We start from the raw sequence: 26,730 nt of genomic DNA on the forward strand, positions 1-26,730 counted from the left end.
AGATTTCACAAACAGCATTCCATATTTCTTTGTAGCAAATTCTCACATTTTCAACACTGAGACTTCCTCATCTTTCACTAGTATATGTAATACTGAGATTGGTTGATCCCAGAAACCCATGTTCATTGTTCATAATTAGAGAACTAAGGGAAGCAGTAAAAAAATACTCTAAGGTCAACTGTGTTAATTAACACAAATATGTAAAATAAAAAACAATAACAATTACATCACTGTTCTCTAGGGGAGCTAAAAACGAGCTGAGGAAGTGGATCAGACTGCTGGAATTATTAGTATAAAATCTCATTTCTTAACTAGAGACTACACTGAAAAGGCTTCAGTTTTTCCTTCTAGGTTAAAGCCTGGCATCCATCTCTCATCTTTGAAATTCCCAAATATTTGGGAATCTTTTTCAAGAGAGTGGATGTTTCACAGTGCTGTTGTGAGAATATATAGAAAGAGCAATGCACTAACACTTGTAGATGTGAATTTGAATGTACCATTCCTCAGTAAATTATTTTTCAGTCCATTTCACTTCTGAGATTCAGGTAGGGAGTTGGACTCACTAACTTGGATCTTTTCAACTAACTTGTAAAAGTCCACAATTCTGTCATCATGTAGTACATAGGATAATTGGTGCCTCAGAGAAGGAATACAGTGAGAGCAAAATTTAAAGGGTAGAACTGTGTATAGGAGTAAATTGCCTGTCAGTACATAATTCCAAAAGTTCATTTTGGGTTGAAAAATGAAATCTTGAAATCACCTCTGAAAGCAAGCAGTTTGCTATTTCTAAAACAACATAATTTCCAAGTTAAATACAAAAGGTAATCCAAATAGAATGTGACAATGGCACATTAAATAAAACTCTCATTTTAAGGGCTGGGAATTTAGCTTAATGCTACTGCTGCCTGCCTCACAAGTGCAAGGTCCTGAGTTCGACCACTGGTATCAAAAAAACAGAAACAAAACCCCCCTCTAATTTTAGAGAGGTAGAAGGGTAGCTACAGATGAATGAATATAAACATATGTAAAAGGAAATATCTCCCCAAATTGAGCTACATTTCTCACCTGGGGCAAAAGGCTAGATTATTACACCATTAAAAAAAAGAAAAAATAAAAGAAATGAGTGTGTTGTTTTACACATGCTCTTGTTTCAAAACTTAATGTGCCTTTGAGTCCCAAACTCAGATAATTGTTTATTGTATTTATATTTGTATTTCTTTTGAAGAAATTTTATAGACAATCACCTTCATTGTTTCAATATGTAATTCTAGACAAAGCTGGTTATAGAACAAGATTTGCGTTTCAGATATTGCAACATCTGGTAAAATGGAAAGAATGTAGCTTGGGAAAGAGAATACCTTGGATTTTAGCAATGTCTATGCAGCCAATTTACTAACTTTGTGACCTCCAACAGTTTCTCTAGCCTCTGTTACATGAACTACTTCCATTTGAAAAATTAGCAAGATCTCTGACCCCTTGAGCTATGTTAGGGTGACATGAGAAATATGTATATGAATTGTGTATTATAGTACCTATCATAGAATAGATATCTATCAATTCTTAGTTGATTTACTTTCAACATATGTTGGAAATAGGAAAAACTCCCAATTGTTGGAGTTTGTAAACGTATGATTTGCCTTTTGTTTGCATGAAAGGTACATGGCCATGAGTAAACCACCATCCTTTTGGGCTCCAGGGTTCTCATCAATAGAAGGAAGGGTTTGAGCTATGTAATCTCAGATATTCTACACACTTTCATAGAATTTTATTTATTTTGGTTATATTTCATTTTAAAAGAAAAGCAATAATGAAAACAAAATATACTTATTATGATTTCCTTGGCCTGCCTACATCAGACAACAATAATTTCACATAACAGCATAACCTAGGAATATTTTATGATGTATTTTTTAACCAATACCTAGTCCTGTTATGAACTACCTTCAAAAGTAGTATCATTTCTGCCTGAAATATTTGTTCAGTTGAGAAAGATATTTTTACTTCTTTCATAAAAACAAAATTCAATCCACATATAGAATTCTTTAAATGTTGAAATTTCCTTCTACTATTGGGTTTTATAAATGAAAGTTACAATTTCTTTGGGCTTGCAATTGATTTTTCTTCATGTGCTAAATGGAAACTACTGATTACATTAATATGCAGATTTCTGTCTTACCTTCCCAAGAGGTCATTTTAGTTATTTTTTTAAATATTAGTCTTTGTTATCTTGAAAAGAATTATTCTTTTTTGTCTCTCATGAAGATATAATGTAGCAATAAAGGTCTTTCTTAAAGCATTCAAACAAAAAAACTATATCCACAGAAGATCAAGCAGTTCACTTTTATATAGATGTTATAGGAAATGTACAAACAATCTGTAAGAAATGTATGGAGAATATTTTTTTTTTACTGAAAAAAATTAGTGACCTTCTGATATCATTGTGAAGAAATGGTTGAACAATGACAAAGGCGATTTTTGTAAAATTCAATTTTCTTATTGGAAAATTTATAATTATCCTAACAATCAGAATCCGCTTGACAATATCTTTACCTTGAAAATAATCTATTCCAATACATTGTAATATTTGCTAATTACATAAAAAGTACAAGTCTCTCAGGCTGTAGTTTAGAGAAACTGGATTTTTCTTCATTTAGTTCTTTAGAATTTTATGATAGAGGAAGCTAATATATGTTATCCTTCTACAGTACTAGAAAACCTTTGTCTCTTCTCACCTAGAGTGACAAAGAAATGGCAAGAAACAAACAGAAACCCAAACAATAGCAAAGCAAAAACTTTATGCAAATATAAGAAATGTTCCATTAATAAATGGATGTAGTACCCATCATTTTGTCTATTCACCTTCTCTGAATTTCATACCTTTAACTGATGGATCACTTGAGAATGTTAGAAAAAGTAATAATCCATACCTATTTTATCCCAGTTTTTACTTGAAAATTCTTTTCCTGTTTACCTATTCTGATCTTTTCTGTATGGCCAACCACCTAGTCCTTAAAAGGTTCCAAATTTAGCTATCAAATTAGATCCAACCATCTCATTTAATAGCTGTAAAATTCAGTAGAAATTGGTGATAATATCTCTGAGATATTTGTCATTAATGACAATTGAATTATGTTACATAATTTTAAATCTTTTTTTTTCTTTTCTAGATACTTATATAGGATTAAAAATAAAACATCCAAATACATTTAAATCATTATTTAAGCACAGTAGTTCCATAGGGACATGTTTTATTTTAAAGATTAATTGGAATATGAAACAACAAGGTAAAATATCAGTGCATATTCAAATACTAATTGAGATACAGGAAATACTTATTAATGAATTTCAGGAGTGTGCCAGGAAAAAAGGAATCTGCTAGGTGGATTAGGGAATATTTAATTTTTAGAAAGTGCATTCTACTATAAATGGTAGTCATTCACTAAGTCACTGTCAGTTAAGTTTGGAATATAAATTATTTTAAAGGCCAGATTTGCATCTTGAAAATATGCTATTCTCTGGAAAGCACACAGACATGAGTTACATAAAAATATCCATTCATAAAAATTCTGTTTCACTCAATTTAGCCATATGACTATACACATGAGAAAGGAATATTAAAACATTAGCCATCATGGCAGGCAGATGGAAACTGCATGATAATAGCATGTGATAAAAATGAAGGATGCGTTTTGTCGAATGACATTATTTTGGCATATTTATTCCCACTGTTGTATCAACCCCACTGCACTTCCTTACATAGTGAAAAACAGAATAATTAGATTCTGAATAATGTAATATTTCATATAGGTGAATGAGTAGATAGAATTATCACCTAAATACTCTTTGTTATAAACAATTGTAAACACTGTAGTCTGAATTAATATAAAGAGTTCTCAGTTTCTGAGAAACCTAACATTTTCCATATGCACTGTCATGTTCCTTTCTTTTTCTAATATTCATATTTCATTAGCATTTAGTACACAGGCCTTGAAAACTTTTTGAAAAAGATACATAAATATATGCAGTCTATATTTGTGAACAACTTATCATTTAAGCTATCATCAAGGCCTAGTTAGTTTGCTTAAGATACTAAATTCATTTAAATCCCACTTTTTTACTTTCGATATGCAAATATTTTCACTTAAATGGCTTAGCAATACAAATTGAAGTTTGCAACATGAACGGCTAATGCTAATTTGATTACTTTTGTATTAATGTTGAGTGCTATAAAATTAGCAAGAGCTTGTTTAATAATGAAACTGGGAATGGAAGAACTCTTTCTATGCAGCCCTCTGCAATGATGGTAGTAATAATGCATGTACATTATTGCTTGTTGATTCTTATAAAGCAATGAATGCAATTTTGAAGGCAAATAATTTAAGATTTTTAGAAAACTTGACAGCTTTCTTTCTTTATTTAAATTATGATTCATCAAAAGTCTTCAGTCTACTTTTTTAAGAAATCAGAGAGTTTAAATCTATTTGAAATATTCATTACAGATGCATTAGACTACAATTTATTTTTAGCAGTGAAAATGTATAATATAGTGAAGACAAAGTGCCTGTATTGTGAATTCAATACTTTTGGATAGAAGTAGATCAAGCTTTTATTTTAAGAATATACTCATTTCTTCAATTGATAAAGTTGAAGAGATTTCTAATGACTTTCAAGAATAAGAATAGTAGAAGTATATGATTGCAAATCAAATTAAAATGGGTAGACCTAAAAGTTGTTGAAAAATTATTTTCTTTCTACCTTTTTGAAGTAGTGCTTGAAGATGGCCTCACCAGGCATATGTATATCATATATATATATATATATATATGATATATATACATATATACATATTCCTATAAGCTATCTCAAAGAGGGAGCTGCAGTAATACCTGCCACCTATAATGTGCCTGCAGCGTGCATGTTGCTTGTTTGTTTAGCAATGAATTGTCTTTGTAGTGTCTGTCTGTAATTTGTATTATGCCTGAAAGTCTCTATGCTCATTAACCTTTTACAGGTGCTGTACCATTCCAAGGAACTGCAGGTACTAAAAGAATGGGCAATACTTATAAAGACAAAGACAGCACAACTAGCAGCTCTCCACTTCTCTTGCCTATACCTTTTGATATAAGATTTAATGAGTTAGATGACCAAGCTAAGGAAGTGAAACTGAGGGCAGTTAATGATTGGATGAGGGCCATGATGCATTTTAAAAACATTATTGGATATATGACACTCCCAACCCCTGTCCCTTAAAGGATATATTTCATACAAAAAGAAAAAGAAGAACAAAAGAAATGGATCAGTTATTACTTAGCAAGAAAAATGTGTTAGAATTTACTCATGTGCTGTTGAGGTTTTTTTTAAAGAGTTTTCAATAATATATGTGGTATATAAAAATGTAATGCAGAGATTTACTAGATTGGAAGGTTCATGAATAGAAATTAATGATCAAGGGATCATAAAAAATAATTACATTAAGGATTGAATATTGAATTATATGTGGCTGATCCTTTTAAAAATTATAATAGAATTTAATATAAGGTAGTCAGATAAGAACAAGAATTTAGCATTAACATTTTTTCTTAAAAATACATAAAAATTGCACTTAACAGAGGAAAATGTAAATGGTAGTATAGCAACTAAGAAGTGAGGCGACATATGTGTGCATATATGTATGTGTTTCTTCTTAAATTACATGAGCGAAGGAAAAAGAAAAATTCTTATTCTTTCTAGCCATTGCCTCCAAAATGATATTATTTTATTGTTTAAAATAGTCACATTGATTTACAAATATGCTCTTTTACTTACAGTAAGAAGTTTAAGAAGCATATAAGTCATTCTGCCTTAGGTAAAGCTTTGTTAAGTAGATATTAAATACACTTGAAAAGTCAAGCCTGGTGATACACACCTTTTGTTCCAGTACTCCAGGGGGGAGGGAAGTGGATCACAGATTGGATACTTATCTGGACAACTAAGTAAATTAATGAGACCTGTGTCAAAATAAAAATATGAAAAGAAATAAAAAGAACTAGGGATGTAGCTTAGTGTGAAGGCCCTGGATTCAATCTCCAGTACCATCCACCTCCTTCTAAAAAGAAAAAACCTAAAAAAGAAGAGAAAATCAACTTGGGAAAATCCATCATATAATCCACCAATTTACCATCCTTGATGAATGATATTGTGATTATGATAATTATTATGCTATTAAAATAATGATGCCAATGATCTTAAGCCTTTATCACCGAAACCATTTTCAAGGGCTAAAATTGCATGAAATACAAACGTGACCACACTTCTACATAGGGGCTTCACAACGTAAAATACCATCTTGCTCAACTTCTCATTTTAGAAACGCAAACTCTTGCATAAATCTCATATGCAAATTGTTAAAAATAACAATCTCAACCCCACTTTTCAACTCCAAATGAATTTAAAGTAATTATCTACAGTCTTTTGCATACATGATGAAAGGAAATGGATGTTGGGAGGAGGAAGGCAGGCAGGCATCCTTGTATGCTGTGTGCAATACTGCTAGAGGGGTAAATGCTCATGGTTTGCTCTTCGCTTCCTCGCCCTCACTCTGTTTCTTGCAATACAGATGTCATGGATCTATTTAAAGGACATCTGTTCAATACTATTTTTCTTTCACCATAACCTGAAAGCATTCAAGTTACCACTGAAATGTTGCAAGTCTTACAAAGCTACCCCTTGAAATGTGCCATTCATGGAGTCCTGCTATTTAATTTGCCAGTAGTCCTTTGCATTTAACAGATAGGATATCCACTGGATCCTGTAGAAGGTAGTGTAAGAATTACCAGCACTTTACCTTCTTCCACAGAGCACAGTAGTGAGAGAGATAAAGAGGACAGACACTTGGAAGGGGGTTTAGGATAGAAGATTCTTGATCAATGCAGCACTTTGTTCTTAATTTCATTTAGATCAATGCACCAGGGGCTGAGAAACTATTTTTAAATTTTATATAATCTTAATTTACATTTAAATACCCCCATTTGGTTAGTGGTTATCATATTGGACAGTGCTGATTTAGATACTCATGTTCTCTTTTAGCTTTGAAAGACAAAGGTTAAACGTTTTTAATTTAGCATTTGAAATAGACACCAAAGAATAAAACTGGTCATCATACTTCTGCACATTCAGTGTTCCTTCAGTGATTCCAGATTGTCCTTATCTTGATTTCTCATGTTTTTAACCTCCTCCTTCACTGAATAGACTTATTATATGCTGAAGATTAAGATTTTTATCTGACATAATATATATACATTATTGATATACATTGTACTTGACTCATAGCATTTGTTCAGAAAATGCCAGCATGTTGGCCAGACTTACTCTTAATGTTGCATAAAGGGTCGTAAGAAAGGAATATTTTGCATTTTTAAGGGTTTTTAAGGTTAACAATGGATGATTCCTAACACAGCTGAATAGAAACAGTGCTAGGGGATTTTCGCACTTTCTCATTCACGTGCTACAAAAAAAAAGAGTGCCTCAATATAATAACAAGTTTATAAAGTTTGGTGGAAACAACACAATTTTCAAGAGTTTGAAGAGCTGTCCCAAGACAGGTTAAATACATGTAATCATGCTTTCTCTGAAGCTTCTAGTTAATTGTAAAGTCATATCCTCATTGGCTTTCAGATGGGGTTAATTTTCTTTTCTAATGCAAAACTTAGGGAATAGACATTATAATTTCAAAAACATTCATTTATAATCTTGTAAATCCCTTGAATAAGCCAAAGAAAGAGGAGCTGACATTAAGAACTAGGATGGAAAAAAATTTTAACTCTAATATATGAAAAACAAAAAACAAAGTCTTTCACTCCCTGCTACCAAATAGTATTATTAATGTCAATGCACAATGAGGGCAATTGTCCCACTATTTTGCAATAATTTCTTGACAACAACATGCCACTAAGATCCTCAGGAGATGTTCATTTCTTTTTTTCTCGTATGTGCTGTATGTAAAGTTGAGGGAGTTGAGATCCATTCTAGCCTATGGCTCTTCCCATACTACAGTCTGTATTTCCCCTGTATGAGGTCGTACAGGGATACTGTGTCTACTATAATTGATAATTTGTAAGACAATTGTATAATTTGTAAGAAAATTTTTAAAAATAAAGTTTTAATAATAAGATACTTCCAAATCTAGCCAGGATGTTTTTCCTCTCCAAGGCGAGTCACAGAGCCGCATGAGTCAGTGTGTCCATAAATTAGACTGACTTAAAATGTATGGAGAAATAACCATCAAAGTGACAAAATATTATAACTGATAGTAGTGATGATAAATAATGTCATCTATTCAATGTAGTACTTTCTTAATTATAGGGAAAAATCTCTTTATAAGTAAGATGTTAACTGTGAACATACACCATTTTTTTAGGTTTTAATAATGCTTTACAAGAAAAGGCCAATTAAAATCAGGCCAAGAAATAAATGTAGTTTTGTTGTATAGAAAATATTTTAAAAGATTTTGAAGAACACCTTCAATTTAAATTTTTATCCAAATACTGATGATCCTTTAAAAAAAGTTAGGATTGGAAAATTTAGGTAATTGTATATTAAATAGAAGATTCAGGTAATTTAAACATGAACTACAGTGTCTACCAGATATTTAAGAGAGGATGGTTTTATATAGGTGTGTGTTCACTTTTTATAACATCCTCAAAATGTAAAAGTCTAGAAAACTAGAGAAGAATAAAGAAAGCTAGGTTGGTAAGTATTGGGATGGAAATCAGACACATAAAACTCTTTGAATAGAATATGTACCAACCACATTGCTACAGATATATCCTACTATCTGCTTAAGTTGTAGTAAAAATTCCCAGAAACACCTTTCTTTGATTTTCATAATCTACGATTACTTATCTTTTAAAAAATGAAACTGCATAATATCTCATTAGAAATAAACTACATCCTCTTACCTTTTTAGAAATCATCCCTAATCATGAGGATTGGGAAGTTGTAAAATTTAGGTGGCCATGGGAAAAGATGACTTCAAGTATGTGTATTCTCACGTAGTACTCTGGCAATTTCAGTTCAGTATTTCTGGAGAGAGCACTGCTCTTGATGGTTCTGAGAAAGAAGTAAGCAGCCACTCAGAAATAGATGAAAAATTTTTAAAATGTTTTCTTGGTTTATAGAACAATAATTGGATTTCTGGCTTTTAAGACACAAAGTAGAATAAGAAAACAGAAATTTATGTTTGAAGGACAGTAGTTGATAAAATAAAAGTTAGGAAACTAACAAATCAACTTTCTAACATGCTTACTAAAGGCATGAAAGATATAAATACCATAACATTTACTTATGCAAAAATAATTTATTGTTGACTTGATCCTATTATCATTTACATTTAATAACTTCAAGAAATTTGAACATGGTTTAAGTTTTGACTATGAAATATCTTGGTCAAAGTCAGTCTATATGTTTGGAAAATGTATGAAAATTATTATGATTTAAAAATAGATGCAGTATTGATGTATATTTTTAAGCATACAGATATATTTGAAACTATCACCAAAATTGGCTTAACTAGCTGAAGCATCTCAATATATAGATTTGTGCTGTCCAAAATAGCAGCTGTTAGTCAATTGTGAAAACTGCACACTTGATATATGTATAAGGAGTCCCAATAGAGATGTGCTGTAAGTATAACAAGTACACCAGATTTAGTACAAATAAAAATAAAAAAATTCTCATTGTTTCGTACTAATTGCATATTGACATAATATTTTGCATATAGTTCAATGAAATTCAGTAGATTGAGGTAACTTTGATTTATTTCCTTTTATATTTTGAAACATGGCTACAAGGATATTTTCAGTGATTTCTCAGGCTCTTAGGCAGGATTTACTTTGCATTTTTATTGGTCAGAATTGGTTCAAACAACCTTTATTATTATTATGCCCAAAAGAAATATTCTGTAACTTAAAGATAAACAATAAGGCAAATGTACATTCATTTTATATTGCTACTATTTCCACAAACATATAATGATACTGATTTCTTTTATCTTACAATTTTGGAGTTCAGAAGTCTAATATTGATACCCATGGACTAAAAGCAAGGCATAGCAAGACTTCATTCCTTTTAGAGTCTCTAGAGAAAAATCCTTTCTTCCTTTCCAGCTTCCTTCCTTTATGAGTGCACTAATTCACGTTTTCAAAGTAACACTGGGGTAAGAACTTCCAACACTGCAGTTTCTCTCTCTCTCTCTCTCTCTCTCTCTCTCTCTCTCTCTCACCTATAAGGGTCAGATGGTTATATTAAGACCTCCTAGACAAATCAGGTTAATTTTTCTCTCTCAGGTGCAGATGATTTGCCATGTCAGTCCTCTCTTTGTCACATAATCTAACATAGGCACATCTTTTGTGGCCATTATTTTGCCTACCACAATGTATATACATATATTGATACTTAATCTAATTTATAAATACATAAAATCTGCATGTTATTCATCTATCAATTCACGTGTGTATCTATATATGTATCTATGCATCTATATTGTCTTCTCCCCCTAAAAAATAAATTCAGTGTCCTTCTTCAGACTGTTTCCCTTCTTTACATTATAGTACTAAATTTTCTACCATGGAGATCTCCTAAAAAGCTCAGATTTTATCTCACCCAGATAATTGTAGCCACACAAGTACAACATGGAAAAAGTGAGTTGTCCATTTTAATTTTGTGTTTTTAATTCGAGTAAAATCCCTTCTAGTTTGCAATTGTTTGCTGTGTTCCTCAGGTAGATTAAGAACAGACACATCAGCCATCACAGAAAGAAAGGAATGCAAATTCCAGTGGGTAAACATTTTTAGTGTGGATGGAATCAGTAGACTTTTCATAAAGAAGAAAGGATTGTAAGACAAAGCAAATACAAGAAAGAGGAATACTACTTTTCTGCCCCTCTAAGACACTTTGTTAGTTCAGCACATCTGCTCAGACCTTTGGAGAATATCTTGGCATGTGCTACTGTTAAATGAAAAGTGAGTCCTCTTAGAAACTGTAGAAATATAGCAAGGGTTTGGCGATATCCTTTTACCTTGTTAGATACTTGGAAAATTAAATTTGATTTTAAAAAATCATTCGACCTAGGTTTCACTATTGCGTTTTTATAATATTGGTGCGTAACTGGACTTGATTGTATGGAATTGTTGAGAGTAGTGCTTAGGAGTCAGACGGCCATTGCATTTCTTTGCACCAAAGACTCAAAGTCTTTTTCAAAGGTAATAATCTATTGTTTAAAATTAAGGCCATCTTTAAAGATATTGTACTCTGAAATGCAATGTTTAAATTGTTTTCTTGTTTTGAATAATTATAATGCTTTAACTAGACTCATGAAAACTGTTCATTTGCTTTGTCAATTGGAGAAAGATAAATTGGCTACTAATTGCCACAAGGTGTGACAGTAAAATCAGTGAACTTAAGCATGGTGATTTAAATACTATGGATATTTTTAAAGCAGAATATGTTCTGTTTTCTTTTCTTTTGTTTTTTGCATTACTTTTTTCTTAAAGTAACTACTTTTGAAAGCTTTTCATTATTTCTATTGTTTTTATGAGACAATTTATTAGCAGTAAACAGATTACAATAAAATTGTTAAGGGAAGGAAAATTTATTCATAATTCTATAATTTTTCCTTTATATTTTATAAATGATTAATTTAGAAAAGTTATATGAGGAATATTAATAATAATTTCGGTACAGAACTCTGAAATAAAAAATTTTTATGTTATAAAAATTATTTCAAAGTTATTTGGATGGTGTTTTTATTTGGTTTTGAAATTCTTAGTATTAGAGGTGTGTTTTAATAATTTTAAGATTTAGACTATATTATTTGGAAAATGTGATTGTGAATGGTAGTAAATTTCACGTTCATGCAAGAGGTAAATGCCTTAAAAACTGAAGTTGAAGAAAGGTCAGTTTGAGTCACTGAAAAAGTCAAAATATTTATCTAAAGACAGTGACAAATTACACACTAAAAATTGTCCATTGTTTCAGATATGTGTGTCTCAGAGACACCTGCCAACACAAGTTACTTTTTCTAAACCCATGCAGATAATGTTGAATTATTTCTTCAGTGCACTTCTGGGTGAACATAGGCTGTTTGATTTGTAAGGAACAATAGAAGAAAGTCAGCAGGCCAAACAAACTTGCTGATTTTTCTCTTTAATTTTACTAGGGGATAAGGTAAATAAATAATCATTAAGTGCTCAAATATATTTAATTTTTTCTTTTTGGGTGGAGGATCAGGCAAATAAAAATAAGTCTCTAAAGGGACCAAATATGATAAGTAAAATAGAATGAACAGTTTAACTGAACCATTTCTATGCAAAATAGGAAATTATAAATTTGCTAGAGGAAGTTTGAATGTAGTTCACAAAGACTATGACCTTTGAAATAGACTTTAAAAGTTAATGGGAGGTGGGTACTTTGAGATTAAAGTGAATATTATATTTAAAGGAAAGTGCCTAAAAACCTAGAAAAGTACAGTGGATGAAAACTGAATTGAGGTGATCATCTTAATTGTTGGCCAGTGAAATGCCATCAATGAGATTAAACAAATACTCGCTGGTAAACTATCAGATTTGTGATTTTACTCATTAAAAGTGTACAGCAGGAGGTATTGACAGAGGGTAATGATTGAAATGACCAAAGTATGTATGTGTGTGTGTGTGTGTGTGTGTGTACCTAGTCAAGATATGATAAAAACATAATTCAATAAATTTGCACAAAGAGTGAAAATATTCCCTAGATGCATAGTCCTCTAGATGTGTTTCGTGGATCAGAAGCACTGACATTGCCTGGCAACTTACCCAAACTATCAATCCTCTGGAGCCCATAACAGATCCAGTGAGTCACAAACTCTGAGACCTGGGTTCAGCAACCTATGTTTTAACAAGTTTTCTGGAGGAATTCCAAGCATGCTAATATTTAAAGACAATGGACTTAGAGATTTATTTTCTATGTAGAGTCTGCAAGCATGAAGAGCTGACTAGATTTTAAGATAAGTAAGATGGAGCTAAAGAACAGCTAAAATTCCTACTGGAGACACCTAAGTGAAGAGTAATGTAACTCAGTTGCACCGAATATGTGAGAAAACAGATGAGGCTACAAAGAGTAATTTGGAAAATATATAATTGGTTAGAAAGTTGGTTTTACAACCAAAATTATAGGTCAGTGTCAAATGTCAGGGATTTGATTTGATTAGACCAAGTTTTGGTTTTTATTAAACCACAGTGTTTGTTATTAATGTATTTGTAGTTTGCCTTTACAAAGTTGAATACTGAACAAAGTCTGGAGCACCAGAAGAATATGTGATATAGCAAGAAGAACTTCAAATTTTGGAGTCGGAGGACCTGAAGCACAACTATGACCTGTAAAACTATAATTCCATTGGCTTGAGCTCATATTACCTTTGGAAAGTCACTTCTTAGAACCCCAGATTTTTGCTTTGTTCTCTTTTCCATTGTTACCTTCTCCATTCAGAACAATAGAAATATTGCCTGTCTTTCACAATTTTTGTCAAAAAACAATAAGCATGTGAGAACATAGCTTAGTCACTGGCAACAAGAAGCTTTCTATATATAGTAAAGTTTTCATCTTGGCTGTTTGCTGGATACAGAGCGTTTTCTTTGATTTATCCAAATATTTGATGGAAAAATAGTAATTTTAGGAAAAAGGAAGAGAGGAAAATATTTCTCAAAACATTTCCAAACATGCAGAGGTAATAAATACCAAATACTTCCTGGGAAACTCATGTGAACAGAGCATCTCTGATACAGCCACATACAGTTAGTGTCTTAGGAGAAATTCTTGAGCAATATGTTTGAAAATATGAACTGAAAGATGCAGAAAAATTGACTAAAGTTCTTTTGGAGAGATGTGGGAACAAAAGATATATTACATTTCACATACAATGTAGCAATGTCTGTAATGCTTTGCTATCAGCTACACCAATTAATGCAGATGATGCTAATTAAAAGTAAATTTAGAGAGTGATTAGGTTCTCTCACCATTGTTAGGGAGAATTGATTCTTCTATTGATCTAATATGTTAAAGTAAGAAGTTAATGATATATTGATGTATTTTAAAGCACTAATTTAGAGTATAATTCTGAGGAAAACATTTGTGTTAATATTGAATATTAAATGACAAACGTTTTCTCTTGGAAAAGGAATGGCACCATTTGCGAAACCCTAGAGCAACGCACATGTTGATGTTTCAAATAAATTATTGTGTGTGGCTGTATAATCTCAATTTTAGTTTTGTAAAACTTATAATGCAAGAATTCTATTGCACATGTGCTCATTTATGTGGCAGTATACAGCTGTGTGTGCCATAATGACTTTATTGAACAAAATTATGTGCTGTAGAACTTGCTACAAAAATTTTATGATCCCATCTGGGCCAGCTTTGCAATTGAAAAGGCTGAAGTGGGCAGAGATTTCACAAAATTATGGAAATCAGAAGTAGGTTTCTGTTGTCAGTTTTAACATTTAGGAAATCGGGTCAGTAGGTGTTAAAGCTGGAAAGATTCTTTCTTACACAATAAGGATTTTCTGTTGGCACAAAGTTACTCTCCTTCTAGCATATAGACATATAGACATATAGCTAGTTCATACCTGAATGTATTGGCCTTTTAGAAACAAGTTTTTTAAAATCTTGTATAATAAACATAGCAGACTCTTTGAGTGTTGAACCAATTCTTATATATTACCAACAACTTAGAGAATTAAATGATGCGTTATTCTGGAAAAATTACTTTCTAAGGGCCTAAATTTGGCCAACATTATGTTGGAATTTATTAGGACATAGTGTAGGTTAACACTGTGTAGGGCAGTTTGTTTTTCATGGGAAAAAGAGGAAAAAGTTTAAATAAATGTAAGACCGATTAGATGGCAAGATACACCTACTCATTATTTTCTTGTGTCTCTTATTTTATTTCCTATCATTTTATTCATTGTCCTTACCTCCCTTCTTTCTCTCTTCAGATATATATCATAACACACCTAGAAAAGAGAGAGGCAGAGAGTGAGAGAGAGACAGAGACGGAGAAGAGGCAGTAAGAGACAGAAAGACAGATAAAGCGCAAACTCCATCTGTGTAAAATCCAAGAAAACTGAGCTTGATCCCTGTATCACAAAACAAAAATAAAACTAAAACTAAAAGCAAAACAAGCAAACAAACAGAAAAACACCAGCACCAACAACTTAGTTTGGAACAAAAATAATAACGTATTTCAAATACCTCGTCTTCTAGGAGGTCAAATAGTGGCAAAGTGAAAATGTTTTTGCTTTCAATGTCCAATATTATTCATATTGTGCCAGCATATAATACGTACTTTGGGATCTAGATGTATGTCTGTGTGCAAACTTTTATGAAGATGGAAAAACTTCAAGAATATATTTATTAGATAGTAAATTTAGTACTGTGAGTAGTGTTTTAGTACAGGTAAAAATATGTAGATAAAACTGCGGTTCTAGTAAGTATTTAAAGTCAAGATAAGCTTTTATTTGCGTGGATTACAGTAAGAATCTGTTGAATAAATAGTAAGCCACATATAACAAAAGCCTCTAGGTTAAAAAAAAAGTTCATGGACTACCCCACATCTTGATTTATATGCATTTACTAAAAGTATATTTCTATTCAAAACATATAAAATGATATGGTAAGTATTGTTCTTTTTGTGCATACTATTGCTAAAATTGTCTTTGGAAAATATTTTAATAGTTTATATATAAATTTAATTGCTTCAGATTAAAACTTTAAACATATGCTTTTATATGCATTATTAATCAATTAAACAAGAAAATGTACAATTAACAGTTTCACTAATAATATCAGAGTTTTCACTGATTGAATCATACCTCAATTTTTAAATTATGTGTTTGTGTTTCTGAATATAGCTATATACCTATATCTAATGTGTTTCATGAACATCATACACACACACACACACACACACACACACACACACATAGGCACACGCACACATACTAAAATATATTAAGAATTCACTAACTTGTGTTCACCCAAACCCAGTCCATGAACATAGCTATCAGCATGAATTTACATTTTAAAAGAAAATTTAAAAGCATGCCTATGAACATAGTCATTAAATCGAGGTAAAGAAATTGAGCCAAAATCTGATTATGGAGAAACTGTTTGGAACAGTACCTGTTGTTCTTATTTTTATTGTTGATAATTGTTACATAAACAAAGGGGAGAATCCAATAATATGTTCATATATGATGCTTGAAACAAAAATATTTACCCCTAGTGCTATGAGCAACACTGTAATTATTTTCTTAACAAGTATAATATTGAAGCCCAATTAACCAATTGTAAACAACAACAAAACAACAACAGCATAATTTGGACTACACTATTGAGACTAATTATAAACTCCTGAAAAAATGATCATGTATACTGAACCAGTATTGTAGAATACAGCTTCTTTTAATATACAAAACAAGTTACAGAAACAGCTATAAGAAGACAACTCATTCTTTAACTCCTATAAATTCTGTCAATCTGACTTTTTTCCATTTCATTGGTCATCAGTAACATGCATATAAATACACATACTTTAAAAATATTAACTGAAAACATAGTGATTAGTAACCAATATAGGCAAAAAAAAAATAGATTTTGAGTAAAAATTGGATTCAGGAGCTAGGTAAAGCTCTGGAGCACATACAGTGATGAACATCCAGATGTTACAGTTTCACCAGCAGTAGAAGCTTACAAGTTCCAAACTGGACCCATCATTTCTACATGAAGCAGTGTGCATGATTTAATAGCACGTAACAGCCCAGCAGGTTCACTGTACCATTCAAACTGCTCCTATATACTTAACATAGACTGGTTTCTAAGGTACATTGGTGTAAGTAAGCTTGATAGTGTTCTAGGCCTAATTGGATGACACTTGGGTATAGAGGACAAGACTTTTGCAGTGATACTAACAAAATTAGTTACTAATGCATGGCTTGAGAAGGAAAAGCGATATCCTCTAAGAAAACTAGAAAATACACTATGCAAGCCAGTAACGAAATTTCACTAGGATATTCTTTTAAATAAACAAGGCTTTTATAATTAATGCAAAGTTTACTGTAATTTGGCAAGAAGTTATTATTACTAAAAGTATTCTCAGCTCAACTTCATAGAAAAATCAAGGAGTGGATTTGATACATTTGTAAATTATATTGATTGTATCTACAGTTATGGCCCCAAATATTTTGGCGTATGCATCCCTGTAATACCTGAAGCTCTGGGCCATTTATAATCATAATTCCCCTGCTGAGATCATGGCTTCTGCTGATGCCAGCCTGTACCTCTCTCTCCTGGAGGTCACAAGAAATGTAATTTATATATTTTAATTAGTCTAAACTTTAGCCCTGAGTAGATGACTTTATCTTAAACCCTAACACTTATACAGACAAATGTGTCCCCTTGGACTAGAAGAAATAGATTCATGCTTGTTTAAAATTTCTTTTAAAATGCTTACCAAGTGTTTGTTTTAAACCTGTGGATCATTTCCCATCGCACCCTGATATAAGTATGCTTTCATTTAAATGTGTTACTTTTGGATTCTTGGCTGACTTTCCAAAGGAAAAGACTTTGCTTCTGTTGACAATGAATATGTAAAAAGTGGATCTTAGGTCGCCTCTTACTCAATAAGAAATTTCCTAACTAGAGAAACAATTACATCTGAAAGAAGCCCCCACAATAAACACTTCACCAGTAAAAGTACTAAATGGTTTTTCTTTAGCAAGTACATCTGTCCTTTATTGATACTAACCCTCACTTTTTCAAAAATGCTTCATCAAATACATTATGACGTTTTCATCATGTTAACTACAATTAACTGAAAAAGGTTTTCCCGTTATTTGGACAGATCCAGCATCAACATTTTAGGTTGCAAAGTCAAAGTAGTGTCATTTTCCTCAAAGTCTTCTGAGGCTTAAGTATGGCTGTGCAAATCTTGCTAAAGTTTGGAAGGAGAAGGGCTGCATTTTGACCCTTAGAGATTACTCCGCAGCATGATGACCGCATTGCCTGTTCTCTGGCTGCTGGAGAAAATCTTTTGTCAAAAAAAAAAAAAAGCACATTGGACAGACACAGTTAATTCCATTCTATATATGATTAATAGTTATAGCCCAAGCACTACATCCTTCTGAGTGCTATAGAAGTGGATGAGGCAGGAAGACAGTGAGATAGAAGAAAAGAAAAGAAAGGAAGTGTAGGGAACAGGGGAAGGGGATATTACCAGAACCTCTGCAGTAAGTCCTAGTCTCCTGTGAGCCACGGCAGTACATGGCGAATTACAGGAAAGGTAGAAAAATGAGACTTTGAGAAGAAGCTGAGCTTTGAGTCTGATCAGTGCTGCTCTGGGCAGCAAAGACGAAAACCCCTAGCTTGCAGCACTTTTTATTCAGTACATCTGGAGAAACAAATGTAACAAACGAAATTGTAGTTCAGTACTTCACATTGGGATAAACAAGGTGTTACAAAAGACTGGGTGTGTGTGTGGGAGGGGGATTCTAAGAACAATGAGGAACTATGCAGATGAAGATTTGGTTCCTCCCAGGAACTATGCAGATGAAGACTTGGTTCCTCCCAGGGTGTCTCCCGCAGGTGTGGTCTTTCTGTGGAGCATCGCAGCATCACTGAGGTCTCAGTTGTGACCCGAGGCCAAAATGGAATTATGTCTCTGAATGCCGTAGCTGTCCTGTAGATTGAAGAACTAGGCCTAATCAAATGATTTTTCCCTAAAATTATGTAGCATTGCTCCCAACATATCTCCTTTTCTTTTTGTTTTATGTGAAGGTGTTTTTAGGAAAAGTGAGCACACCCAACAATAGCTTGCCCCTATATATTGTGAGGCTCTATAGTGTATTTGACTGGCTTAGCTGTCTATAATAAGCATAATTTCCATTAATTGGGGCTGTAAAAGGATGAAAAGAATCTAATAATAATTTTTTTTTAAACAATGTTGGCTAAAAAAACTTAAAACTTTTGTTGAACTCAAATAGCTATTGTCTTATATAGTTATACTTTTCTTTCTTTCTTTCTTTCTTTCTTTCTTTCTTTTTTTTTTTTTTTTTTGGTACCAGGGATTGAACTCAGGTCCTTGCGCTTGCGCAGCAGGCGGCAAAACCACTGAGCTAAATCCCTGGCCCAAATTAGACTTTTCTACTGGGTGTTCAAGACCAAGTTACGGACCTATATTAAATAAAGTCAATCTCTTGCTATCTAACAAGGTCAATTGAGTCTCCTCGGGCACTGACTTGGAACCATGCATAGAGCCTCTTAGCTCCTCTGTCAGTGTCAGCCATCAGTATATGTCATGGCCTTGCCTAACCATGTTGCTTTCTGCGAAAGCATGGGAGATTTTTCCTCCAGGTGACATTCCTTGGCACTCTTTTTGTTGGATCTTATCGTTTTGGTGTTCAGCAACCTCCCTGCTCAGGAGATTGGGTGACTCACCAAAGATGTAGGATCTTGGAGAAGTTTCCCTCATGTCCTGCATCTTTTTGTTGTAGTTGACCTTGAAGGGTCAGCACCAAAATATTGGCTGTCATCTTAGCCCAGATACCTTTTTAGTTCTGGTCTCTAAACTTTGGTTATTGAACAAAGAAAGAAGGGAAGGAAGGAAGGAAGGAAGGAAGGAAGGAAGGAGAAAGAGAGAGAGAGAGAAAGATAGATTGAGCAGAGTCCTAGCCTAAAATACAGTCTCAGAGTTATAAGTGGTCACACATGCCTATAATCCTTGCACTCTGGGAGGCTGAAGCAAAAGAATGTCAAGTTTGAGCACAGTCTGAGCAACTCAGCAATTCAGCAAGACCCTCTCTCCAAATTTAAAAAAAAATGTAAAAAGTGCATTGATGTAACTCAGTGCAAATGTCCCAGTATAACATCCTTCAAGTCTGTCTATCTGTCTGTCTATCTACATATATATAGATATTAAAATATCTATATATATCAATATATAGATATGTATATATATACATATTATGTTATTATCATTATCATCTTGGGAAGAAGCCATAAGCACATATAATGAATGACTCATCCACATACAGCACAAAGTATGTTTAACTTCCAAAACTTTAAGAGCCAAGAAATACTGAAATAAGGAAATATATAATAATAATAATAAAATTAATAATGGAAATAATATCCAATCTGTATTATATATTTACTACATGCCAGAAATTGTTCAAAGTACTTTCTATTAACTCAGTATTTCAATGGTTCTGTCCATTAGGAACTATATTATTCCTATTTTAAAGATGATAAAACAAAAGCATAAAGTGATTAATTTGTCAAAAACCACATAGCTGTGGCTAAAACAACAATTGAAATGTAGACAGCTTGGCTTCAGAACACATACCATGACTACTCAGTATATGTAGAGATCAAAAGGAAAAACAAAATTTAAATCTCTAAAATCTTTATTGGTGATTTTTCTGTCTGAAATAAGTAAGTCAAATTTCTGAGTTTCTCCCTTTTTTAAGAAAAGTGTTTAATCATATGTCTACAGTTTACAGTTTCTTGAATTTCAAACAATTTGTCTTCTAAAAGTACTCAGTAAGACATCAACTGTTCTGCAGATGTTGTTTTATATGTTGTTGGAGTATTTTTCTTTAAATGAGGAAGTGAGTGAGTGGTGTTAGAGCTCTTTATAATGGGAAGATTGGGGATGGGAAGCAACGGTTCTCACATTTGCTTGCTCTGAGCCTCTTCCCAGTCTGAGGGCTTCACACTGAATATGGTGGGTAGAGAAGAAATGCACAGAAATGGAGGTCCTCCTGGCACAGCCACTGGGGTGAGGAACACAATTCCCAGGCATCTTGCTTCTCTCTGGGTCACCGCTCTTTCTTCAAAAAAGGCATCAGTAGATCAGCTGGGGTAAGACAAGCCAGGGTCAAGAGAGGTTTCCTGTGTGGAAAGGGAAAGGGGATAATGATGTACAAGTATGTTCTTCCTAATAACCTATTGTGTTAGGTTATTAGCATGATGTGATTTCAAAAACATGCAATAATTTTTTCTCACTGTTTTTTAAACCCTCTCTTATGCAGAATCAGGAGGACTTTAAGCACTTTACAAGTAGAAGTGAAAATAGCCTGTGTATATATATCAAGTCAAACATGAGGCACCTTAGCTGTAATGTCAATATGGCAACCACTGGCCATACCTGGGTTATTTCCCTGCAAACTAAAAATTAAAGAAAGGTGAAAATTGAGTTCATCAGTTATATGAACCATTATTTTATAGCACCCTTTTTTTCAGTGCAGAAAGCTCAGGTGATTGGGCTGGTTGTGAGTAGGTCCACTTGGAATCTAGTTTCTTGAGTTACAATGCAAAATACTAGCAGTGCGAACTTGGACAGGATGATCTGAGCTGTATTTCCCCATTTGCAAAATAGAGGTGATAATAATACCAATTTTACTTGGTTGTCCTGAAAATTGAGTGAGATACATGTCAGACACTTAGATCAGGATATGGCACAAATAAGAGCTAAATAAATTTTAGCAATTATCAAGAGGGCCTAGCCATGTTTCTAGAGCTGTTAAATATCGTTACAAAAGGATCAATTGCACATCCTTGGATTAAGATCAATAAAATAAAAGGCTCCTGTAATATTTAATAATAATGCATTTCACTTCCATATATTCGTATGTACTATGTCAATTTTCAGAAAGGACTGGGGGCTATTAAACATTTTTAAAGCACAGGGCAAAGAACTGAAAATGATTAACCTAATGTTAAGCAGATAAAATTAAAATTGGTGATGAGTGGAGTCATGTGGAAGAGGATGGTTAAAGCACAAAATACAATCGCAAAATAACAAATGTCAGCCGAGAATACTGAAAGCTTTGGCTGAATATAGACATCTATTTAGCCATAATTTCTGTTATTTATTTGGAATTCAGAAAAGATACATGTACCTGCAAAACAAGCTTCAGAGTAGCATTTATGTACAATGAAAATTTAATCATTTTTCGTAAGAAACAGAACATTCTATAATTGTTGCAGAGTGCCTTACTACATATAGCTATTTTAAAAGCCTATCATTGTTTGTATTAAAAAGTAGATGTAATCAACAGGCTCTTCTAACCACAGGGTAAAGCTATATGACATTACTTGAGGAACATCTGAAATGCTTGCTTAAAGGTGAGGCCCTGGTCTGAATTAATGGATTTGACCCAACCTCTCCTAAATTATAAATTGAGTGACTTGGAAAATTACTTAATCCCTGTGTGCCTCAATTTCCCATCACTAACATGGAAATAACTATAAATATTCATGTGGGTTTGGTGAGAAGAATAAATTAATAGGTGCTTTTACGGTACAGTTTCTTTAGGTGGTGAACATGTATATAATGTATCTTATATTTGATATTGAACAAGAACAGTGAAGTGGCTGGGTGTGATTTTTGCAGAATCCTCTCAATTCCATTGTTATTCCTTATCTTCCTTGAAAACTTGGTGTAGAAGATTCTTGTCAATTGTCTGCATTGTAGAAATTATCACAACATAAAAATATATATTATGAAGTGTTAGTATATAAGAATTTATGAAATCCAGCTTTAATTCCTATTTTTATCAAAATTTTATGTACATATTCTTGTGTTTTGATGCAGTTTCCAAAAGGTAGGAGGTTCTGGGTTTTGTTGTTATTATCATTTCTTTTTTAAATATGTGGGTACTCTGTGAGGCAATTCAATAAGTCATTTCCAAATTCAGAAAAAAGGAGTGAGAATATATGCTAATAGAAATTACTTAGAGAAACCTGAGTTAATCTGGTAATTGTATGTCATCTGTAGTAAGGAAATGAGATAGGGCTCTTGAAATGATTCAATAATTAAATATGTATTTATGAAATCATTTGTGATAGCTTTAGAATATGACTGCAGGATTCAAAGACAGCCACATTGTGATTACCCTTGAAGCTTCGCTGAAAAGTGAATTACAGAGTCAGTTTTCTTTTTAGCCCTGCCCATGCTTGGCCCTGAAACCTTAGGGTAAAAGAAGTTGTCTGTTACAACCATTCCACACTACTTAATCACTGCAGCGTGACATGAGGTGGCAGTGGCAGGAGGGGAGGAGAAATGTCACAAAAAGCTGACGATAAACAGAAACAGTCAGCATATTACCTGTGGGAGATGGCAGATGATGTGACACTCCAACAGAAGGCAGTCTCCGCACAAGCAGCTGGAGAGGAGAAAAGGTGCATTAGTCAAATGAATTATGAAAGAAAAAAATGAAATCAAATTCCAGAGAGGTGTTAACATATTCTTCATAGTTAAATGTAGGTTCAGTTTGTGAGGTGTATTCCTTACCGGGACTTTTGGGTATTCTTGATTGGCAATTCAGTAGTTAAACTTCTGGATTTCACCTTTAGGGAAGAATAGAGTACTCAAATGATTAACTTAAGAAGTGATTCCATGGTTCATAAAATATACACTTTTTTTAATTTTGGTAACTTGAATGATTTACTTTTAAAATCTTTCTCACACATCCTTAAATATTTTTTCCTTAATCCATGAAATAACCCTGTATTTTTTTTTGTTGGTTAAGTGTCCTGAGCAATTTGATGCAAATAAAAAGACTACAATAGTTTTAAATGAATATTACTGTTTCTTTCTTTTCCTACCTTTCTCTTGTGAATTTACAGTTTCTTCTTCAGGATTAACAGGGATAAAATATTTAAAACTATATTTTACCCTTCTCATCCTCTTTCCTAAAACCAATTGGAAACAGTTGCATTAATCTAACCCCTACAGATAACCTGCTATGTGATTTTGTACACCCTTCCCTTTATTTTCCACAATCCAGTAAAGTTTGTAGTAGTGGAAATTCCTTCAAAAAGTAATTTTAAGAAAAAGCCCCCCTTAAGCTAATGTAGTTCATATTTCTTCCACTTTCAACTTCAGCTCTTCTTTCTACTATATACTCAAAATTTTAGACCTATGTAATTTTAGGTAACTCCCTGGCCATTACCTCCAGTTTCTATAGGTTATAATCTGTCAAATAATACACTGTATTAGTGCACACCTAGGACACAGTTCAATAATCAAAGCAAAGAGAAATTCAGAAATCCATTGACACCTAAATGAGAGATATTGACAATGAATCCAATTCTCTGTAACATTGGTTCTGTGTAATTATAGTATAAATTAATATTGACATTGAAATAATGTATAAATTTTAATGTAATAGATATATAAAATGGCAGATCAGCTTTATTCAATAATAAATTGTTAAACATACCACTTTAGCAGGACAGCATATCTTTTTTTTTGGTACCAGGGATCAAACTCGGGTCCTTGCGCTTGCGCAGCAGGGGATGAAACCACTGAGCTAAATCCTTGACCCCTTAGGCCATATTCTTCACCTGCTTCCACTTTTTGTCATTGACAAATCTTGTTCAAAGTAATGGAAATAGTGAAGCAGCTGTTTGGAATGTCAGGGCAGAAATATATTTATTTCTATGAGAAACAAGTAAGTGATTCATATTAAGATTGAAGGTGCACACACAGGTGACACAGACATGATATATTATTGCTATTTTTAAAGAGAACACAATATTGGAACAATATCTGCCAAGAGTTACAGCAGAGACCACTGAAGCTATGGTGGCAAGTTCTGCCAACTTCTAATCAAGTAAAATTCCAGTAGTTTAATAGAGTATTTGCTGAAACTTAAAGATTTGTCATTAATTTTCAATTAATTATTCTCATCAGAAGACATTTTCCCATATCTGCATATATTGACCAACTTTTCCTACTCTGTATAGCAAATATATATGAACTATTTTCAGAAAACTTATTTTGGGCTTATTTCCTCCCAATAATTATCTATAAAGATCTTCTGCATGCTAAAACAAACCTCACCTTTGAAATATGAACATTAAAATATACTATTCATGAGCATAAACATGGAGCCAAATAATTGATTACTGAGATAAAGGTGCATTTTCCAGTAAAACTTTACTGGAGTCCCAGTAAAACTCCAGAAAGCAATTCTTAGGAGGTAATTTTTTTTTTTATCAACAGGGCCAAAGGTGAATTTTTCTGGGAGCTAGGTAGCTTAGATAAAACTAGCTTTGCCACTTTTGAATTATATCCTGAGAATGGAGAAACAGGAAATGTGTTCCCTACTGAACCATAAGATTCAAATAGTTTTATATGCCTGCAAGATTCAAATAGACCTTGTGCTACAGACCTCAAACTTAGAATATTGTCATCCTTATTGTACTGAGAAAAATGTACTGAGAGCGAAAGCAATCCAAATTCACAGTTATGAAGCTGAGAGGCTTTTGAAATTCATGACTGGGTGAACACCTTAGAAACATGTTTGTTCTGGCTTCTGAAACTGACCTTTCTAAATATTATGTGATTCCTTAAAGACTTAGAAATGTAAGTTTAATTGGGTAAATAACACTGTGTAAAACCCATTTTACGTATGTCTTATGAAGTTTTTAACACATTTTCTTGTTAAAAAATTAACTTTTTACTTAAAGTTGTAACAGGTCCAAAATGGAAAATGTAAGCTTATGTGAAGCATATCAATTTGAGTTTGATCTGTTTATAAAACCTACTGTGCTGATGATTTCGAAGATGAAATTTTGTTTGAATAGCTTTAACTTGTACACTAAAAAAACAATTTAATTTCCCCTATTCATAAAGCCACAATCTTAAGAAATTTTGAAAGAAAGTGAAAATTTGAAGAAAATTTGACCATATAATAATTTGTCTAATTTTCAACTCTTGTTTCATGCTTTAAATTGTAATAGTTTTCAAATGAGGCAGTGAAGATCATGCTTAATCAGACCTCCACCTACAGGAAATAAAGAAAAATGTAGCAGAAATTTTGATAATTTTGAGCTTCATTTCATCTCATTTATATATATATTTTAAAAGATTAGAATAATTCCAGCCTTTACAACAATTTTGAAAGGAAACATACTATGTGTACTTATTAAAAAATAACTGCCAATCTTCTTTTCTCTTGATAGATCTGCTAAAAATTTATATTTTTTCCCTACATCAAAATACTAGACTTCTTTCCTCCCCAGAACTTACACAGAAATCAAGCCCATGATCTTTCTGTGGATTTCTATAACATATATAATAGTCCTCAATTAGCCTCTGTGGTCAAAGTAAATACCATACAATAGGTTTCATTGACTAGGGCAACCACAAGGCTACAGTTTGGAAGAAGGTGTGGGGTTTATAGATAGACTATTCATAAAAGAAATTAAATAGGAAGATAACAAATACATTAAGCTATTTTATAAGAAGATATTAAAGTTCTTTAATATAACTACTGCTGTAAGAAAGTACATTAAATTGCTTTTCATTCAGTATGTCAATAGAAAAAATGCACATTATTCTTGGAACTTGTCTGTTTTTAAAATTGAACATGGATCTTTTATTACTGATATTTGGCTCCTTTCCAGACATGCAAATGTTTAGGGTAATGTCTTGAATAATAAGCTAATACATTTCTTGGCTTTGAAGCCATATTTTCCTGCTTCTTCTTTCCTTGCAATTAAGACATGTTTTAATATTTGCTACATCAGATGCTCTATATCAGACTGATGTAGGAACAATGTAATGATAAGTAGGAAAAGTCTAGGGACATGAATGGACTGTGTGTAATTTATTTTCTTTTTGTTTTGAGAAAAGGTCTCACTGTGTTTCCC

At 32.7% G+C, this 26,730-nt stretch overlaps 1 protein-coding gene across 7 annotated transcripts in view; it reads left to right on the forward strand.

Annotated features, from left to right (window-relative positions):
* Pcdh7 (protocadherin 7) overlaps positions 1 to 26,730 on the forward strand; it is a 404,881-nt gene that overhangs the window by 241,663 nt on the left and 136,488 nt on the right. The window contains exon 3 of one of the 7 annotated variants that reach the window (XM_087187428.1): positions 5,012 to 5,038. The exons of the other annotated variants lie outside the window; for them this stretch is intronic. Within the exon in view, the coding sequence (XP_087043554.1) occupies positions 5,012 to 5,038 (27 nt within the window). The remainder of the gene's footprint in view (positions 1 to 5,011; positions 5,039 to 26,730) is intronic. 7 annotated transcript variants of the gene reach the window in all.

Source organism: Heterocephalus glaber, unplaced genomic scaffold (assembly GCF_053883595.1).
Source record: "Heterocephalus glaber isolate CG9 unplaced genomic scaffold, H.glaber_assembly_v1.0 deba00001509, whole genome shotgun sequence".
In the NCBI taxonomy this organism is placed as follows: domain Eukaryota; kingdom Metazoa; phylum Chordata; class Mammalia; order Rodentia; family Bathyergidae; genus Heterocephalus; species Heterocephalus glaber.